Source organism: Mixophyes fleayi, chromosome 1 (assembly GCF_038048845.1).
Source record: "Mixophyes fleayi isolate aMixFle1 chromosome 1, aMixFle1.hap1, whole genome shotgun sequence".
Lineage (NCBI taxonomy): Eukaryota > Metazoa > Chordata > Amphibia > Anura > Limnodynastidae > Mixophyes > Mixophyes fleayi.
Genome location: NC_134402.1, coordinates 168,692,283 through 168,710,714, shown reverse-complemented (window position 1 = coordinate 168,710,714; position 18,432 = coordinate 168,692,283). Strand labels below are relative to the sequence as shown.

The 18,432-nt window shown below is 36.4% G+C and overlaps 1 protein-coding gene across 3 annotated transcripts in view; it reads right to left on the bottom strand.

The window, feature by feature from the left end:
* The window catches only part of EPHA5 (EPH receptor A5), a 279,079-nt gene extending 261,551 nt beyond the window's left edge, over nucleotides 1–17,528 (bottom strand). For 2 of the 3 annotated variants that reach the window (XM_075203659.1, XM_075203669.1), the window contains exon 1: nucleotides 16,289–17,527. In XM_075203659.1, the coding sequence (XP_075059760.1) occupies nucleotides 16,289–16,454 (166 nt within the window). In that variant the 5' untranslated portion in view covers nucleotides 16,455–17,527. Of the gene's footprint in view, nucleotides 1–16,288 lie in introns of all 3 variants that reach the window. The other variant, XM_075203676.1, reaches the window with a different exon arrangement.
* Nucleotides 17,529–18,432: the final 904 nt, after the last annotated feature.

Below are 18,432 nucleotides of genomic sequence, written 5' to 3'. Positions count from 1 at the left end.
TGCTGCCCTTCTTGTTTCTGGACCATACATGCTTGCTGCCGCCTTGACCTTTTGGCTTGTCTCTTCCTGCCCTCGACAATTTGCTTTGTTACTGGTTACTGCTCCTCTGTATACCGTGTGGTGTGCTGTTCTCTCAATCTCTTTACATCTTTGCTACCTGGTACCCATGACAAACTTTTACTACGTTGAGTTTAAGTCCTGGGGCATCTGAGTACCTGTGAAAACATCTCCCTCTTCGGGAAAGGCGACTTGCTATAAGTATCGCTATATATATATCTCTCACTCCTTCTGTTCTAAAACACTGACATCAGTTTACCAGCTCCAGGTTGATAGCCTTATGCCTTTTTGCCCTACTTGTTGTATTTTTAATCTAGCGTTGTAATCTGTGGCAGTAATTCATTTACTTAGCCATAAGCGTAGGGTAGAGGATGTTGGCTATCAGTATGAGCACAATCATTAATTTAGGTATAATAGCTTTTTTCATAGGCACTCTAATCTTAAAAGGAGAAAAAAATTCTCTATTAAAACTAGATGTAAGCTTTGTGACACACAGTAAAGGAATGCCTCCGTATTTCAGTTAATTTGAGTATATTTAAACAATAGATGGATATACCCCTCATATGGGTTTTGTGCATTTCTGTAGTCAGTTGCAGCACAAGCCCAAAGCTAATGGTACCTAGGGATAATCTAGATGCAGTCAATTATATAGCATAACATTCACACGAACAACTATATTTACTCAATAAGCTGGTTTGGTTGCATACAGGTTGCTGACACACAGAAATAGGTACAGAAATGTAAACAGGGTAAACAGAATTTGCACACATATGCTGTAAATGACCATGCTCCACAGAGCTTACAATGCATACAGGGCTTTGGAACATAGATTTGAGAACAGAAATCTGAACTTGGTCCTTCGCAGTTTATTCTGATTGTTTTACAGTTAGGCCAATCGACCTCTTCCAAATGTCTAACAAATGTTCCTTATTTCCTAGTTATGGTATGTAACCAAGGTAACCAGTCCCCTATTCATTGTATCAAAAGTTATCTTTTACCTCCAGCCAATATGAGTTCTCACAGCACATGAATGTCAATGCATTCCCAATAGTATTGGTGTTACACATTCAGTATCTCAATATACTCTCAGCTGCTCTGAGGTTTTATTTCCCAGAAGCAATGATTCATTGGCGGAATTAGTAAAAACAGAAATGGATCACCATCTGCAGATGTCATGGCACGCAGTTGACAGATTTTATTTTTCACCTCTAAAGGACACAAAGGCAATCATTTTTTAGGGGGCAAAAGGGTACACAACTGCAAAAGGTGTCACAATTCTGTTGTGTAAATCAATGAAAAGATTCAACATGGAAAAGTGCTGCAGATTTTGTAATAACAGTAATAAAATATAGGCATACAGAGGGCAATTATATAATACATAAAATAAACTTGCACAGCCTCCCAATTTAAAACACACATTGCTTGCACATTGCTTGCATATGTCATTAGAAGGGCCTTGTCAAGCCTAATAAACTAGTCTATTGCTCAAAATATATAGCTCCTTTTTATTATATATACACATTATATTACTGGATCATGTTCAAAGATCGCACAACCTGGCAGTCTATACCACCCTTTAGTCTTGATTCACCTCCAACATAGTATAATCATTTTAACCTTGGTACAGATTCCCCCAACACAAATTACTTACAAGTTGTACCAGTTAATTTCCATGCCCATAGCCAAATTCTCTCAACAACTCTAATTCTTAGAGGTCACTAGAAATTTTGTCCGAAGCATCTCAGAGATTAAGATTGGCATTACTCATTTGATGTATCCAGCATTAATCATACCTCTTCCTAAAGGCAATCAGTGTGAAATCAGTAGGGGAAATGGGCAACCAGTTCTAGCGCCACCAACATTTTAATAATCCAGACAAACTGCCAAAACTAAGTAAGAAGTGCGTTATGTGCCCCACATGGCACTGTGGACCCGATGCTGAGTTTTGAGAAAAGCAAAACAAAGGAGCAAATTTGCACCTGGGCAAAACCATTTTGCATTGGAGGGGGAGGTGAATTTAAAATGTAGGGACAGATTTATAGCTAAGACATGGCACATCATAGATGAACTTTAGTGCAAAAATAAAGCTATCAAGTATTTGTGTGCTTCATGAAAAAGCAGCCAGTATTTTTTTTTGGCATGCAAAAAAATAAACTATTTTGCACCCCATTCAATGTAACAAGGTTTGTCCAGAAACAAATGTACTTCTTTGTTTTGCTTTGCTCCTAAGTCAGAATCAGGCCCTGTGTGTCTATGTACCATATACGTCGCACACTACACTTAATTGAGCTCTGCACCTAAGATTAATACTTTTTGCAGACAGGCTTAGTGATTTTATGGGGAAATACAGACATATCCAGTAATGATTTTACTACCAAGCAGAGTCATTTTAAGGCATTAGTGGGCCTAGAGTAAATATCTCTAATGTCTCTTTGCAAAACAAGAGGGTCAATATGCATTATTGTATCCCAAAAGTAAAGTGTATCATGTTTTCCCAAGAGAGCAGCATAAGGAAAACTAACAAAAAAACAAGATTGTGTCATGTCATCATTTGTACATATTACCCTTCTCAAAGTAGGATTTCTTACATGTCTTTATTTTATTTTAATTACATAATTACATGATTTGAATACATATAAAATCCAGACTATGTATTAGATTTACATATAGAATCTAAAAATATGATTATTTAAGGGTTGGGCTAAATTCTATATAAATAGGTTAAAATTAATGTTAATTTTTAAATGACCCCTAAGTCACCTTGTCCAAACAATTAATTGAAGTTGGAAACTCCCATTTTCAAAACAAGGGGTCTCTTGCTTAACTAAGACATCAGTTTCAAGACGTGTCTTTTCCAGGGTCTAATCACTAAGAGGATTGGCAGGCCCTCTCTTTATGAGGGCACTAGCAGTTGCCCCTTTTGCCACTTTATTAAAACAGCCCTGCTACCAATGGTAGATAAGCACATTTAAAGTATATATCATTTGTCTAAAAAGAGAGTGCTTTTGTTACATAGAATGTTGCTTTATTAATATTGAAACCATACACAGCAAATATATATGTATGTATATTGAAAAGTGTTAAGACTGTCATTAGCTGAGTGATCATGAAATTAATGTGATTTAAAAAAAAAAAAAGAATCAGACTTGTAGATTCTCTCATTAAAATTCACAAAAAACAGCTATTCTAATAATACCAACGCTTTACGCTTCATTTTTCAATGCAATCTCAACACTAATGCATTATTATATTTTAAAATACAGACAGGATAGCATAAACACAAATGACAAATTATTTCATTTAAAACAAATAATGTATCGTAGGCTACAAAAAAGTGGAATTATTGAAATCTGTAAACCTTAATAACTATAATCTAGAGCAGGACAGTACACTACTCTATTGGTAGGTTGATTTTCTCTCTTGCCATATGGTGTAATAATGATAATAATGTACCCAAAATATTAGTTAAGATAATTACTTAATTTATTGCTTTTTTAAATTGTTTTCTATTTACTTAGAGGGAACATACAGTTTGCAAGTTTATCTACAGTATATAGGAATTAAGGTATATGTCCAACAACAAAGTACATTTTCAATCATCAGTTTCCCCATGCCAATTAGTAGAACTGTGGAAGCCCTATGTCAGGTGCTTGTGCAAATCTGGATTACTCACCCCCACCTGCGTTGCATTAGTTCCTCTCTCCCTGTTGACATTCCGGGAGATTTAGAGCCCGATTTAGAGTCGGACGCAAGTCCTTTTATTGAAAAAAAAGCACTTTTGGCCATGATCCGTCTCAGTTTGCACTATGACTGAGACGGATCTCCCCATTGTACCTCTCTGCGTATCTTTTGCGGGTGCTTTCACCTGGTGCAAGAGATCTTGATGTATTAAAAACAAAGTAAAAATAGTCACATTTTTAAAAAAAAGGCATGCACCCCCTCCCAAACAACATAACCAACCATTGTGCTGTTTGGTGGGGGGGGACTATTTTTATTTTTGTTTTACATATTTTTTTTAAATTTATTAATCTGCTTTACAGGGCACTGTGCATGATACACTTGCACACTGGCCGATAAGGCAGATAAAGAGGCGTGTTTGTGCAGTTTGCACAGTATTCTAAGTCGCACGGATGCAAAGATCTCTGCCACTCTAAATACTGTGTAAATTACAGGATGCAATTTACACCTACAATTTCAGTGTACATTGCGTCCGACTCTAAATGAGGCCCTTAAAAGGCAAATAGCGCTGTGTTAGTAACACAGGAGCTGATTGGACAGAGCTGCAGCTTTGTGCACTCAGCATCTGTGTATATAACATGAGTATTTCCCACGACCCTTAACTCAAGCTGTGGGAAATCCCATTTTATATATATGACTGTACTGATGCTAAGTGGGGAAAATTTAATTGGCTGCGTTTACTGACGGAAGTAACGCGACCTGCGCACTTTTACCGTTACTACGGTAATAGTGCGTATTAGTATGGTAATCTTTAACGCTGGTTTTTGCTCGCGGCTCAGGGAGAAATCCGGGTTAAATTTACTGTATCAACGGTAATACATTTAATGCAGCGTTATTCTGGGGGGAATTGAATTCCCCACTAAGAGCATTTGCGGTGGGAGCTCGTTGTGCGGCTAGTATTAGGGTTTTTTATTTTGTCAAGACATGGATCCCTGGATTTATTACAGATTAAGAGCCTGGATCTAGGAGAGCAATAAACAGGGTGAATGAGGGTAATGTTTGGGTGTTTTTACTTCAAATAAAATTGTTTTTGTGTGTTGTGTCCGTGTTTTATTTTTATTTTCCTAGTGCACTACAGGTCCCAGCAGGCCCTGGGTGCCAGTACATGCCAGCTCTTTTGGTTACCCATGTGCCAGCATGCCCTTGCAGCCATAGGAATGCTGGTGCTTGTACTACTACAAGCACCAGCATGCCCAAACACTTAATGGCAGCCTAGGCATGCTGGGACCTGTGGTGCTCCAGGGACAAAATGGTTTTTAACATTTAATTATTATCCCACACCCACCTCCCCATGGGTGTGGGAAGAGCTCTAGTGCTTTCAGCTTTTCAGCATGGAGCTAGTTAAACCTAATTACATTTACAGACCCGGGGGTATAGTTACTAAACTGTGGGTTGGAAAAAGTGGATATGGTGCTTATAGCAACCAATCAGATTATAGCTATCATTTTGTAGCATGTAATACATAAATGATAACTAGAATCTGATTGGTTGCTATAGGCAACATCTCCACTTCCTCAAAGCCGCAGTCAATAAATATATATCCCTCTATCTTCCTAGGGAATCCAGCTCTGTGCTCTCTAGCCTGCGGCTGATTTGGCATTATAGCAGGAGGACCCCACACTGCAGGTTTCCTTGATATAGTATCACCAGTCCAGGGTAGTGCTGGTAATAGTAAATTCGGGAGGACCCCACGTTTTTTTGGCCCCCAGATTTTGCTTCTTTTTTTTACATTTAATTTATTGATTTCTCAACTTTACTGGGCCACTGCGACTGATACACTTAAGTGCAATTAACGCAGTGTGTGCAATTTGCATAGTATTTTGAGTCCCATGGATCTACAGATCGGAATCCTGTGTAAATTACGGGGATGCAATTTACACTTACGATTTAAGTGTAAAATGTGTCCAACTCTACATCAGGCCCCACGTCTGCAACTGACACTTTCTACTCTGTAATTAATCAAAAATTCACATCTCTTCTCTTATGGGTAGGTGTGAATGTATGTTTAATAAAATAATAATTATAACAACACTTGGGATAAAGCATTCCCTACTTTAAAATATAGGACTATTATATCACCAAGGGGTTATGTGCCCATATAGAAGAACATGCTGTAGACAGAGTGCTTTCATATAGGATACATAAGTCTGAGATGACTTCTTATATCCATAATAAGTTACTGTAAGTGGTGCATTATTCCTTATAATATAAAAGTTTCCCTAATAAAAATGTTTACATCTGACTTCCCAATTATAATACAGAAGTTATAATGGACAGATATTATTTACTAGTTATTTACTAGTTATACTTATATTAGCAACATTTGAATATTATTATTTGCAAATATTTTAGTAGTAATACTCCTATTATTATAATATGTATAGTCTCTGTGGTTCTGTACATAGTAAATAATATTTACAAAGTGATAATAGTTTGCAGAAGGACTTGAGTATACAGAACATAATACCAAAAAGCAGGTATTTTTATTTATATTCCATCTAATTGCCTACAAAATATAGTTGAACAAACTAAAATACAAACTTTTTTAATTATAAAGCCCAAAAAAACCAACACGTGCTATATCTCATCTACTAGACATGGCTTACTGTTTAATTGGTGTTATCTGCTGTGATAATACCATTCCAAACAGATATATGTGCTGTCCACAGAGAGAAGCCTGTACTACTTGCATATGGCTTATGAAAATGACGGCACTGCAAACTCTGTTTATTATTTATAACATATGGAAAATTGACTTACACAACGGATCATATTATATCAATGGTCATAAAAAACAAGTTATACAACTCTCAGTGATTCATATTTTTTTTTCTTCTTTTTTTCTTGGAGTAAAACTAAGTAAAATGTGATACTGACATATTGTAAAATAAAACTGCAAAAATAACATATTGAGTATGCTGTATTCTAAAAATCATTTACTAGCTTGTATACAATTTATTTTTTCTGCTTTAGATTATGCAAATTAACTCAACAATATTTTCAACTAAAGACAATAATTCGATAACCCAACCAAAGGTTTTCAGTTTGGAAGTGCATTATACCACAAAAATAAGAGAGTAGCGTGCAACTATTAAGGGATCGTGACAGCCATTTCTTTGTCTTTGTATTAAAGCCAGAATTCCATTCTAAACTGCACACAAGTCATTTGGCCCACATAATAAAACCACAGATAAACAGATAAAATAAAAAGCTAGCGTCAATTAGGCCAAATTAGATAACAAAGAACAATATAGTTAAACAATAAGATATACAGTGTATTTTTAGCATATAGAACTATATATATATATATATATATATATATATATATATATATATATATATATATATATAAAATATATACATATATATACTCCAGCTTGACTTTAGCCGTATGCATTGAGTTATTGTCCTTCCAAAGTATACATCTTCTCCCAAATCCTAGGTTCTAGGTCCCTCTTGCAGTAAGCAGCACGTTTTACTCCAACACATCCTTCTCTATGCATTTTGCCATTAAGTCCAGTCAGTGAAATAGAGAAGCATTTCCATAGCATTATGTTCCCACTACTATTATAATTATTATTATTATTATTATCTTTTATCCATAAGGTGCCACAAAGGCACCTACCAGTCTTCATGGTAGGAATAGTGTTCTTGGAATGATGTACAGTTCTAGGCTTGCACCAAACACACACCATAAAATTGGAGCCAAAAAGTTAAATCTTGGCCTCATCAGAGCATAGATTCTTCTTCAACTGGGTAGGTGGATCTCACACTTGCTTTCTGTAAACTCTAGGAAAGACTTCATGTAAATGTTCATCAACAATGTTTTTTTATCACAGTACCATAAAGCGCTGATTTGTGAAGTGCCTGGGCTATTGTTGTTCCATAGACAGTTCCTGTTATCCCTGTCATGACTAACTCTGCATCTTGCTGCCCTCTCTAACAACTGCACCATTTGTATGAATGATCAATTTTAAGAATTGGCATGTTCTAAACAAATTAATGTATGCTCTAGTCTCTCAGTTCTTTTATGGCGGGCGAGTTCAATGGGTATTACAAGTCTTTGAAATATTCTCATATCTTTGGTGCTTTCAAAAACCTCCCCTGAATTCCTGAATTTTCTTTGCTCCTGTCTCGAAAATCCCTGTCAAATCAATGAATTATGTGATCCCTGAAGACAACCTCACTGCATCTGGATATATCTCTCTCTCTCTCTCACAGTTATTATAATTTATTTTTATAGTGCCCGCATATTCCGTAGTGCTTTAGAATTGAGAACGATCACAATATATATATGTATATTATATATCATAAGTGTATGTTATTGTTGTGAAAAAATCCATATGAGCGCATTTGACCATTGACATACCTATTGGTGCTGTTAAAAGCATACGGACATAAAATAGATAGTTAGATAATCAGTCCAATAGCTACTCCCCTGCCAATCAATGATCATCTGTATAAAAGGATAAAAAGCACACAGGAAGTACACAAATAGGTCAGTATTTTGTAAAAACACATTTGGTTTATAGTTTTGATTAATCAGAACTGTAAAAATGTAAATAATGCATCAAGGTGTGATTTTGCTTGATGAAACACATAGTGTTCTTTTTTATTCCTGGCATTGGAAGGCTGGGCAGGAAATGAGTCATCGTGGACCAGTTCCCAGGTCCGGATCTTGTCGTGTGCAACACGACCGATAATAAATCCACTAACCACCAACGTAGTGTACATTCAGACTTTTTATTAGAATTTTAATGCAACAGTTTTTAACCATTGTAGAATAAAACTGTTTAAGACCTACTACCTTATAAGTGGCCCATATGGGCACCATTTTTCTTGGCGTTACTGATACAAAGGAATTGAGCGTAAATCCATATAAGCAATCCTTTATCGACATTTAATTATGCAGCTTTGCTAATTTAGCCAAATACTGTTCTTAAAAATCCCTGTGTACTAGATAGATAGATAGGGGTCGGCAAGAAGAAAGAAGATAGAAGAAAAGAAGAGAAGAAAGGAGCCAATAGAAAAAGTAAGTGAAGGAACGGAGGCAAGGGGAAGTAAAAGCAGCATGGCAGAGAGTGAATGGGAAGCACAGACAGCATGACAGAGTGAAGTGGGAGCACAGACAGCAGGGCAGAGAGCGAAGGGGGAGCACAGACAGCATGACAGAGAGTGATGGGGGAGTACAGACAGCATGGCAGAGAGTGATGGGGGAGTACAGACAGCATGGCAGAGAGTGAATGGGAAGCACAGACAGCATGACAGAGTGAAGTGGGAGCACAGACAGCAGGGCAGAGAGCGAAGAGGGAGCAAATACAGCATGGCAGAGAGTGAAGGAGGAGCACAGACAGCATGGCAGAGAGTGAAGGGGGACCAAATACAGCATGACAGAGAGTGAAGGAGGAGCACAGACAGCATGCAGAGAGTGAAGGGTGAACACAGACAGCATGACAGAGAGTGATGGGGGAGTACAGACAGCATGGCAGAGAGTGAAGGGGGACCAAATACAGCATGACAGAGAGTGAAGGAGGAGCACAGACAGCATGGCAGAGAGTGAAGGGTGAACACAGACAGCATGACAGAGAGTGAAGGGGGAGCAAAGACAACATGGCAAAGAGTGAAAAGGGGCAAAGGCAGAATGGCAGAGTGTGAAGAGGGGCCAAAGCAGCATGGCAGAGTGTGAAGGGGGCCAAAGCAGCATGGCAGAGTGTGAAGGGGGCCAAACCAGCATGCCAGAGTGTAAAGCGGGGCCAAAGCAGCGTGGCAGAGTGTGAAGGGGGAGCAAAGCAGCATGGAGGGTGCAGTGTGATCATAAGGAGGCACAGCATGGTAATGAAAGGGCACAGTAATGTGTGTGTGATGGCACAGTGGGCTTGTGGCAATGTAATGTGTGTGTGGCAGGTGGTGGCTAACTAATGGGTGCTATTTTGTTTGTGGGGTGATAGTGGGGCAATTTAATTTTATAGTAGGGACCATTAATTTAAGAGGGGTGGTTTGGAGACTATTAATTGAATGTGGGGCTGATTTTGAGGAGCATGAGGTCTATTTATTAAATGTGAATATGAATTATTTAATGGCAGTGACGGTTTGGGGAATTAGGTATATTTATTATATGTAAATGCTATTAATTTATTGTTGGGGCTGTCTGGAGGGAGGGAAATAGGTTCATTTATTAAATGGGAATACTATTTCTTTAACAGTGGTGCTGGAGGTAGGCCTAAGTATTAATTGTGGGTCCTACTGATTTAACGCCGGGGCTGGTTGGAATTTTCTAAATATACCTATTTTTTTTCCAAATAGGGCCCCCAACATTCCAGGATCCAGACAAGCTGCATATAAAGATATCAGCAGCCACAGGTGGTGAAAGTGACAAAGAATAGGTAGGACAGTCTGTCAAATGTTCTGAGCCTAGTGGGACAATCCCGATTTTTTGGTGGCTGTTCAGCCCAATCTAAGGGGCAAGTCAAGACTGTGTACTCTTTATATACACACTGCAGTCTTTATATACTACACTATGGTGCTAGCTGCCCTTCATGGGCTGACCACTCCCCCTCTAGTGTCTGGTCTCGCCTCTATGATGGCTGGCCACACCCCCCTCTGGTGGGCCCCTAGCGTTGCAGTCCCCTGGTGGGCCCTTCATGCCCCAGTCCGACACTGGATATGATACAGATAGATAGATAGATAGATAAACACATAAATAGTTTATTTTTATTTAGTTTTGTAATAACTACTGCAGTAAAAGTCAGACTTGGGTACTTAACTACAGGCATAATTCTGCATTTCACTTACAATGCTGATACGTGGCTAAAGAAACCAGGTCTTTCATAATAGACTCAGTATCGCAGAGGAAGTCATCAAATTATTATAGGCCTATTTCTTTCACCACTATGTATGAGCTATTTACCATAATAAAGGTTTCACGTTTATATTCTTAAAAAAACAGTAGAAAAGCCTCAAACAATTTCTGAAATGTCTGGCATCATGTGCCTACCCCCTTTGCTTTGTTATCTTCTCCTGTTTTTAGCAGGAAAGGGTCAACAAGGGCAGAGACGTTGGAAGTAAAGGGACAGCTTTTGTGCTGCATGGTTTAAGAGAGAAAGAATAGGCTTAGAGGGGAGTTTTGTAACATAGGGATTTTGCTTAACCTCATTAGTTCCAGATGGGCCCTAATACAGCGACATCCCTTACGGTAATAAATTGAGTTAAATCATGAAATAGCTGTTTTTATATCATAAAAGTGATTTGTATTTACTTAGTTGTAGTTTATTATGCTTATTTAAATCTGATTTGTAAAAACATTCTAGAGAAACTTGAAATGCAGTTCCACCCAGTAATTCTATATAGTATCTCACTCTGACGCTCAGACATATGTTGTGACTTCTAGCCTATCATCCCATTGTTTGCCTGTTTGAATCTTGTCAAACAATATTCTAAGGTAGTTCATCAAAGTGACATTGTTAAAACCATGACTGGTTTTGTTACAGTATTAATTATTTTAGCCTACGGGATTTACCTTTACCATCTGGCTATGAAAAAAAGATCAAAAGTTATCTTTTGTATGTATAATAAATCTTTATTTACCATATGACTTGTAGTGACTTTTTATTAGTTTCAATAGGTCATCCAGCTTATTGTTATTAGCTGTGACAATTGTAATGTGATAAATTATTTGACACAAGATAAAACTTTAGTATATATGTAATAAATGAATCTACAATAATAACAAAAACATATTTTCCAAATTTAACTAAACTATCAAAATAAGATGTTAAAACACTGATTTCATGCTATTATAATAAGAAACACTATTACTCTAGAATTGAGATGAGCAACGTTATGGTGAAATGTCAAGTGAGTCGAGGTTTAAAGTACAACAGGTCATTTTGAAAAGGTGCAAAGTTTTGCAATACAGACAGTGTATAACTTCAGCTGTGCAGTGTGGTTGGCGTAGGACGGAGACAATTTATAGCTCATACATGACCACTCTGTTGGATTGTCCGGGAGACTCCTGATTTCCAGGTAGGTCTCCCGGGAGAGTAGGTCAATCTGGACAGTTCCTGGTACACAATTTTAAAAGGCAAACATTTCAAGACACCCTATGCAAAGTACATTGCAACTCTGCACAAAAGAGTTTTGAAATTTTAAATAATTTTTTACATTTTTATGAAATAAAATTTTTATATATATTTTTTATTCTATATAAGCTTTGTTGCAAATATAAAACATTGTGCTTTCTATGTAGTGTAACCATTAGCTATTAGGTTAAAGTGACAATTAATGGCAATACATCTGTGGTCTAAGCACTATCAGTTCAATAATATTTTAATAAACAAATACAAGTTTACATTGTATATTGACATGTCATAGCTCAATAAATGTGATAGTAATTTATATCGAGTTTGCTAGTTTTACGTAATGTCTGAGTAAGTATTTCCCAGAAGTCATTCTCACCAAAACACCTTTAGGAGCTAAAACTGTTTAGGTCACGTCTATTTTTCTAAAGACAAATTGAATAGAGATGTTTTTTCATCTAGTCAGTGTAGGATTTTATTTTGAAGTTTGATTTAGTACAAGGTAGTGTTCCTAACATGGGCTTATTCAGTCTACCAATGTTGTCAGTTGTCTTCCTGTTCTGGAAAGTACAAGAGATGACATGAATTGAGGCTTCCACCATCTGATCACAAATTGTAAAAGAGAATGCTCAAATGGGAAATTTCATAAATGACCACATGTTCTGGAACAATGAAATGTTTAGAGAAATGTAGGGATAATAAAATCCACATTCTATAACTTGACAAACTGATAAGAAGTTTAACATATTCACCGTTGTGAGTACTGTAAGAAAAGCAGAATTGTTCAAAGGAGACTGAAAAAATAAATTATATGGTAACCTACATTTATATATATATATATATATATATATATATATATATATAAATATATATATATATATATATATATAAATGTGTCCACAGCCACTTAAAAAAGTCTGTCTTGATCAGTAATCCAATCTATTAGTATCCATTGTGCATTTGATTAATTTGTAGTGGTGTGAAGTTTAAATTGTTGCCGATAGGGTGAGCAGAGTTTATTGAAGTGATCAGTGCACCATTACTAAGGAGGAGCCATGTAGTCTTGAGTTAGATCTCTAGTTTAGTTTACAGTAGTTGTGAATGAATAGCTTATGTTACTCAGTTTAACTGCAAAATGCCTTTCACTATAGTCACTATGCTCCAGTATGATTGCTCTTAGTATGTTTGTTCAGGTCTGACAACATATGTCCATTTTAGTCATAATTATTGTAAAACACAGGCAAAAATGCACCAATTTTAGGGTCTCTCTCTAGTAACATGGAATTTTGTGGAGGTATTTTTTTTGTTACCTAAGTTTATGCACTCAAGCTTCAACTAAACTACCATTCTGGTCATCTACAATACAGTCAACCATTGGTGATGCATGGATAATCTGAGTAACCCAACCATAGCTGGAGCATTAAAATTGAAGGATGTCCCAACATGTTTTGGTGTCCCACTTGTAAAAAGCAAAATAAACTAAAAAGTTCAACTTAAATTGTAATTCTATTCTACTTAGGTTTGACATCGATACATGTTGTGTGACATTATGTTTTTTCACAAAAAGCTAAATATTTAAGCAAATCATTACTATATTATATATCAATGATTGGTTTCTGTAACTGCAGAGGATCAAATATGTTATAGACTGAGCTAATATTTTTGTTTCCTACATAATAGTTATTACTAAGTGACAAAGATAACATGAGCACATGGCAATATTTGTATTAAAATGTATTTATTTATTTTTTTAGCATTGCATGACAATTATTCCTAGTGTTCAAAACTGTACCACCAAAGCAGTCACACCATCATTTTCTTATTTCTTTGACCATTTCATGGATGACAAACCTACATTAGCCCAGTGGGGAGTTCACCTGGATATTCACAGTATTTTTTAGGATTATTTTCCTAAAATAACCATACACAAACATTAGTACAATACTTATTATTCTCGCAAACATATTTTTAGATATCTCAAGGATTTCACTTATTTACTAAAAGTTGGTTCTACCATACTTCCCAAACTGTTTTTAAACGAATTAATAAAATAGAATTCACTGTTAATTTACATAAAAACACAGTAAACATTAAGGGCCGGATGTTGAGTTAAGAACAAAGCAAAATAAAGGAGTAAATTTGCTCTTAAACTAATTTATTTATTTTTGCACACAAGGAAATACTGGCTGCTTTTTCATGTAGCACACAAATACTTGATAGCTATTTTTTTTACACTGAAATTTAAAGTTGATCCAGGACATGCCTTATCCAAACTATAATTCTGTCCCCACATTTTAAATTTAGCTTCCACTAAAATGCAACATTGTTTTGCAAAGGTGCAAATTTGCTACTTTTTTTTTTATTTGTTCCTAACTCAGCATTAGGCCCTAATTTGTTATATTAGACATGTATTTCTTGTAGCCAAATAAATGTTTAAAATAATTGGGTTTTTTTTGGTGTTAAAATATGCTGCGTTTAATTATTTTTTTAAAATCCTATTTAACCATTTCAGAAGTTGAGAAAATCCGTATATGAACTTGTTGATTAATACACACAAATATTTTACATCTGACATTTATTGTATCTGCTGAAAATCCTCCATTTGTTTTGGTGATTTCTGTTGACTGATAGAGCGCACTATTAAGACAGAGTCTTCAAAGTTAACAAATAATTTTTGTTTTGGAATAGGATTTAGATTAGGATAGTTGTGTATATTTTGCCAAATGGTCTCTACGATATTTATTTTCATAATCAAATATTGTATTGCATTTATCTTTGTAGTCATGGTTTTGGCTAAAGCAATGTAACCTATACACTCAAGCAAAATCACATTTCCAAAACGACTGAGTTCAATTCTTGTGTTAATTATCCAGATAATTAGTTTGGATAAAGTTTGTCTTAGGAAGAGTTGCAAAGATAGTGTGTAAAGTATTTCATTTGGGGCTGAAATATTTTCAATACTACAAACTGTAGAGGGAACTAATGGTGCCAAACTTAATTTAATACAAGACTATATAATAGAAATGATAAGCACAATGTGTTTGCTATATCAATATAATATATATAATATCAATACTTTTTTTTAAATGAATTGATAGATTATAGTACAACTGCATTATATTATATTCTAAAATATTGTGATTTACTTATATTTTACATTTACATTTATATTGTAGGGGTGTTATAAATATATACATATACTGAAACAAATATCGGTCCTATTGCATAGCATATCGCAATTAGCTTGCAATGCATCCTGAATTTTAGTAAATGTACTCCTTGTTCTTTTTTGATTGACCACAATTCAGTTGCCATCCTTTCCTGTCCATGACTAACACAGCTATGGGCATGATCTTCACAAAGATAAATGAATGAAGTAGCCTGCACCCTAGCAATAGTAATCTAATAAAATCAGGGACTTCCATTGCTCTTGACTCATTTCCAAGGCTCAAGGAGCAACTTCCTAACAAGACATCAGCATAAACCCTGCAGCAGTGCTCTGACCCAAAAGTCAACTCCATTCTCATCTCCTCCACAATATTATCAAGGCTGCACAGCACAATATTGCTTTGGTCAACTCAAACACAGATTATTTTTTTTTACTCATCCTAACAGCAAAACTAGAAGTATAGGATTTCCTTTAATTGTATACTATACTGTTCAACATGCTAGCAGTGCTGTATAAGCAGGTATATAATACAGCTATATGAATAAGGTTTAATGAACCATATTGATTCGTTATGCTAGACTATGTCTGGGAAAATGAAATAATAATAAAATAGTTCCAGAACATGAAGGAATACATAATCCCTTAAACAATCAGTGTTTATGGATCTTAGACTACATCTTTTCCAAGCATACAGCACTTCGGTCACAATGTTTTCTTTAACTAAGGGAGATAGGTTGTAGAAATGTCACCAAGTTTCTGAATTATAATGAAGAAGTATAGCATCACTGGCAATATTTGGTATATACTGTCAGTGGGACCTATATCTGCCCCAAGATGCCTTGTGTATATATTCTAGATATTCAGTTATATCTTTAATCTCAAACTGCAGTAATATACAGAATATGATACATTATTTTTCCAAACTACTGTATGTAACCTAAAACATTGGGTGCATTTAGTCTAAAAAAGCATAAAACATAAGTTGTTTCTGTGAATAACTGATAATGCCATCTATACATCCTTTACATTGCTATTTAGTAGTGATTGTCAGCAGTATAGAATAAACAACACAGTATGGATGCAGCACATATGATAAAACATGTATATGTTGTAATGTAGGCTAGCATTAGTTATGTTGCACAGTTTGACAATCTATTTGGTTAATAAAATGTTTATGCATTATGTAAAGGATGGATAACGCTCTGGCTCGCTGAGTGATGCTATAAGAAAAATGAAGGATATGCCTTACCTTCATTGCTTGGGCTAGCGATGGTCCCCGGGTTGCTGCAGGTGATAAGCCATATCCAAAGGGTTAAATGAGTGCCAAATCCACCCCAGGTACCAACAGACCAAGATGATTCACTATTAAACCAGGGCAGCCCAGCACCAGACTTGGCACCAGTGGCATGCAGCATCTTCTTTCGCAAGCAATCCCGAGAGCCGAAGACCTCTTGTCTGGCTGTGAGTCTCTCAGTGAACAGGGTCCTGGGATCTTTATCAGCTGCTGCTGTCAGACAATCCCCTTCACGATGATCAATCCAATAGCTGATCAAGAAGTTGTCCCTTTCCCTTACTGCTTGCTGTGGGTTTCTGTTACTGGGATGTGATCAGGTGTAAGGGTTTCTTTCCTTCCTCCTCCTCTCCTACAAATAACCCTGATGTGCCTCGTTCGTCTCTCCTCCTCTTCTACACTTTGATTTGGACGCGTGTGTGATGGCTCAGCGGAGCCGGATGATGGGGGTGGTTGATGAGGGATGTGACAAGATCAACCCCCACACACTTTTCCTCTCCCCACCAAAAGTCAGACGTTAAGCAGCACGGTCGTAGGATGGGAAGGAAAAGAGGAGGTGAGGTGAATGGGAGGGGGGAGCTGATAGAACAAGGCTGGTGAGATTGCAACTAGCAATGATGTCCAAATTAAGGTTAGCAGATAGGGAACAGTCTCTGGAGAAGGACATCACACAGAAGATACTGAGTGACAGGTACCTGAGGTGTTAGCGGGCTGACTTGTAAGGGGAATGGGAAGCGGGATACAGCACAGAGGCTCCCACTGGAAAGTGACACAATAAGGAAGAGAGTTAGATGGGGAGATTTTATAGCTGAAGAGAGCAATGGATGACAAGCAGTAAACATCCAGCCGATAGCTCACACTTCACTCACTCCTTAGTTCAGCCGGCAGTGAGATACTGCTCAGTAGGGTAGAAGAGGATGGAGTCAGTGTGAAGTTCAGCATGCCTCTACACTCAGGGAATCGGTCTGCCCACAGCATAACAGGATGGATGTGAGTGCCAGTCTCCTGTAGCCTCCCGTGTGACTGCTGTCTGTGTGTGTCTGCGAGGAGGGTACAGTCAGCTCCTGCTGCTGATGCTACTGAGCACTATAGCTGTATGCATCCCCTGTGCTCTCTGCAAGAAACATAACATGCACTCAGCATTCAGGCATATTTGTGCCTTGTAAGAGAACAATAACATTGCTAACAGGAAACAAAACAACATAGTCACAGCCTGACCCTGGACACTAAATATGTCACTAGAGGAGAAGAATTTTTTTTTGCATGATAAATATCTATTGTCAGTCTAAATGAAATATAATGCTTTCTTGTGAGCTAGTGATATCTGATCTTTGCAGCCAGCAATACATTTCTCTGGAAAATGCACTGGTGCTTTGTAGCTTTAAGTAGTGTTAGTGTCTTTGCCTGAGAACTAGGAAGACACCTATAGTAATTAGCATTTTTGGAGACTCATCTTACATTTGTTGGTTTGTAAACTGATATAGATATATATATATATATATATAGATATATATATATATATATATATATATATAGATATATATATATATATATATATATATATATATATATATATATATATATCTATATCATAAAAGTAGTTTATACTACTACTTCTACTATTAATACTACTACTACTACTACTACTACTACTACTACTACTACTACTACTACTACTAATAATGAATAATACATTTTATAGCAACATAGTATATAATTTCACCACCATCATCATATTGGCCACAAATGTTTGCTTTGAACAGTGTATACAACTAGATATTTGTGTTATGTAATATTGGCTTATACATTTGAATTTTGTTATATTGATAATTGTTGTTAACATATTATTGCATATACGTATTAACTTGATTTATTGCTATCACACAATTCAAAGTGTTCTCTGTGACATAATTTAATGAGGTGAGATAGATTCAAAATTCTGCATAGTGAATTGTCGTCAGAGAGGTGCCTAGTGCAGATTGTGGAATAATATATGCTTTCTATCGTCCCCAGGCAGGTAATAAATTTCATTTGTTAGAGATATTTAGATAAAAAGCAGTTAGAAAATACTCCACTTCTCCTAAAAAATATACGGTCCTTGT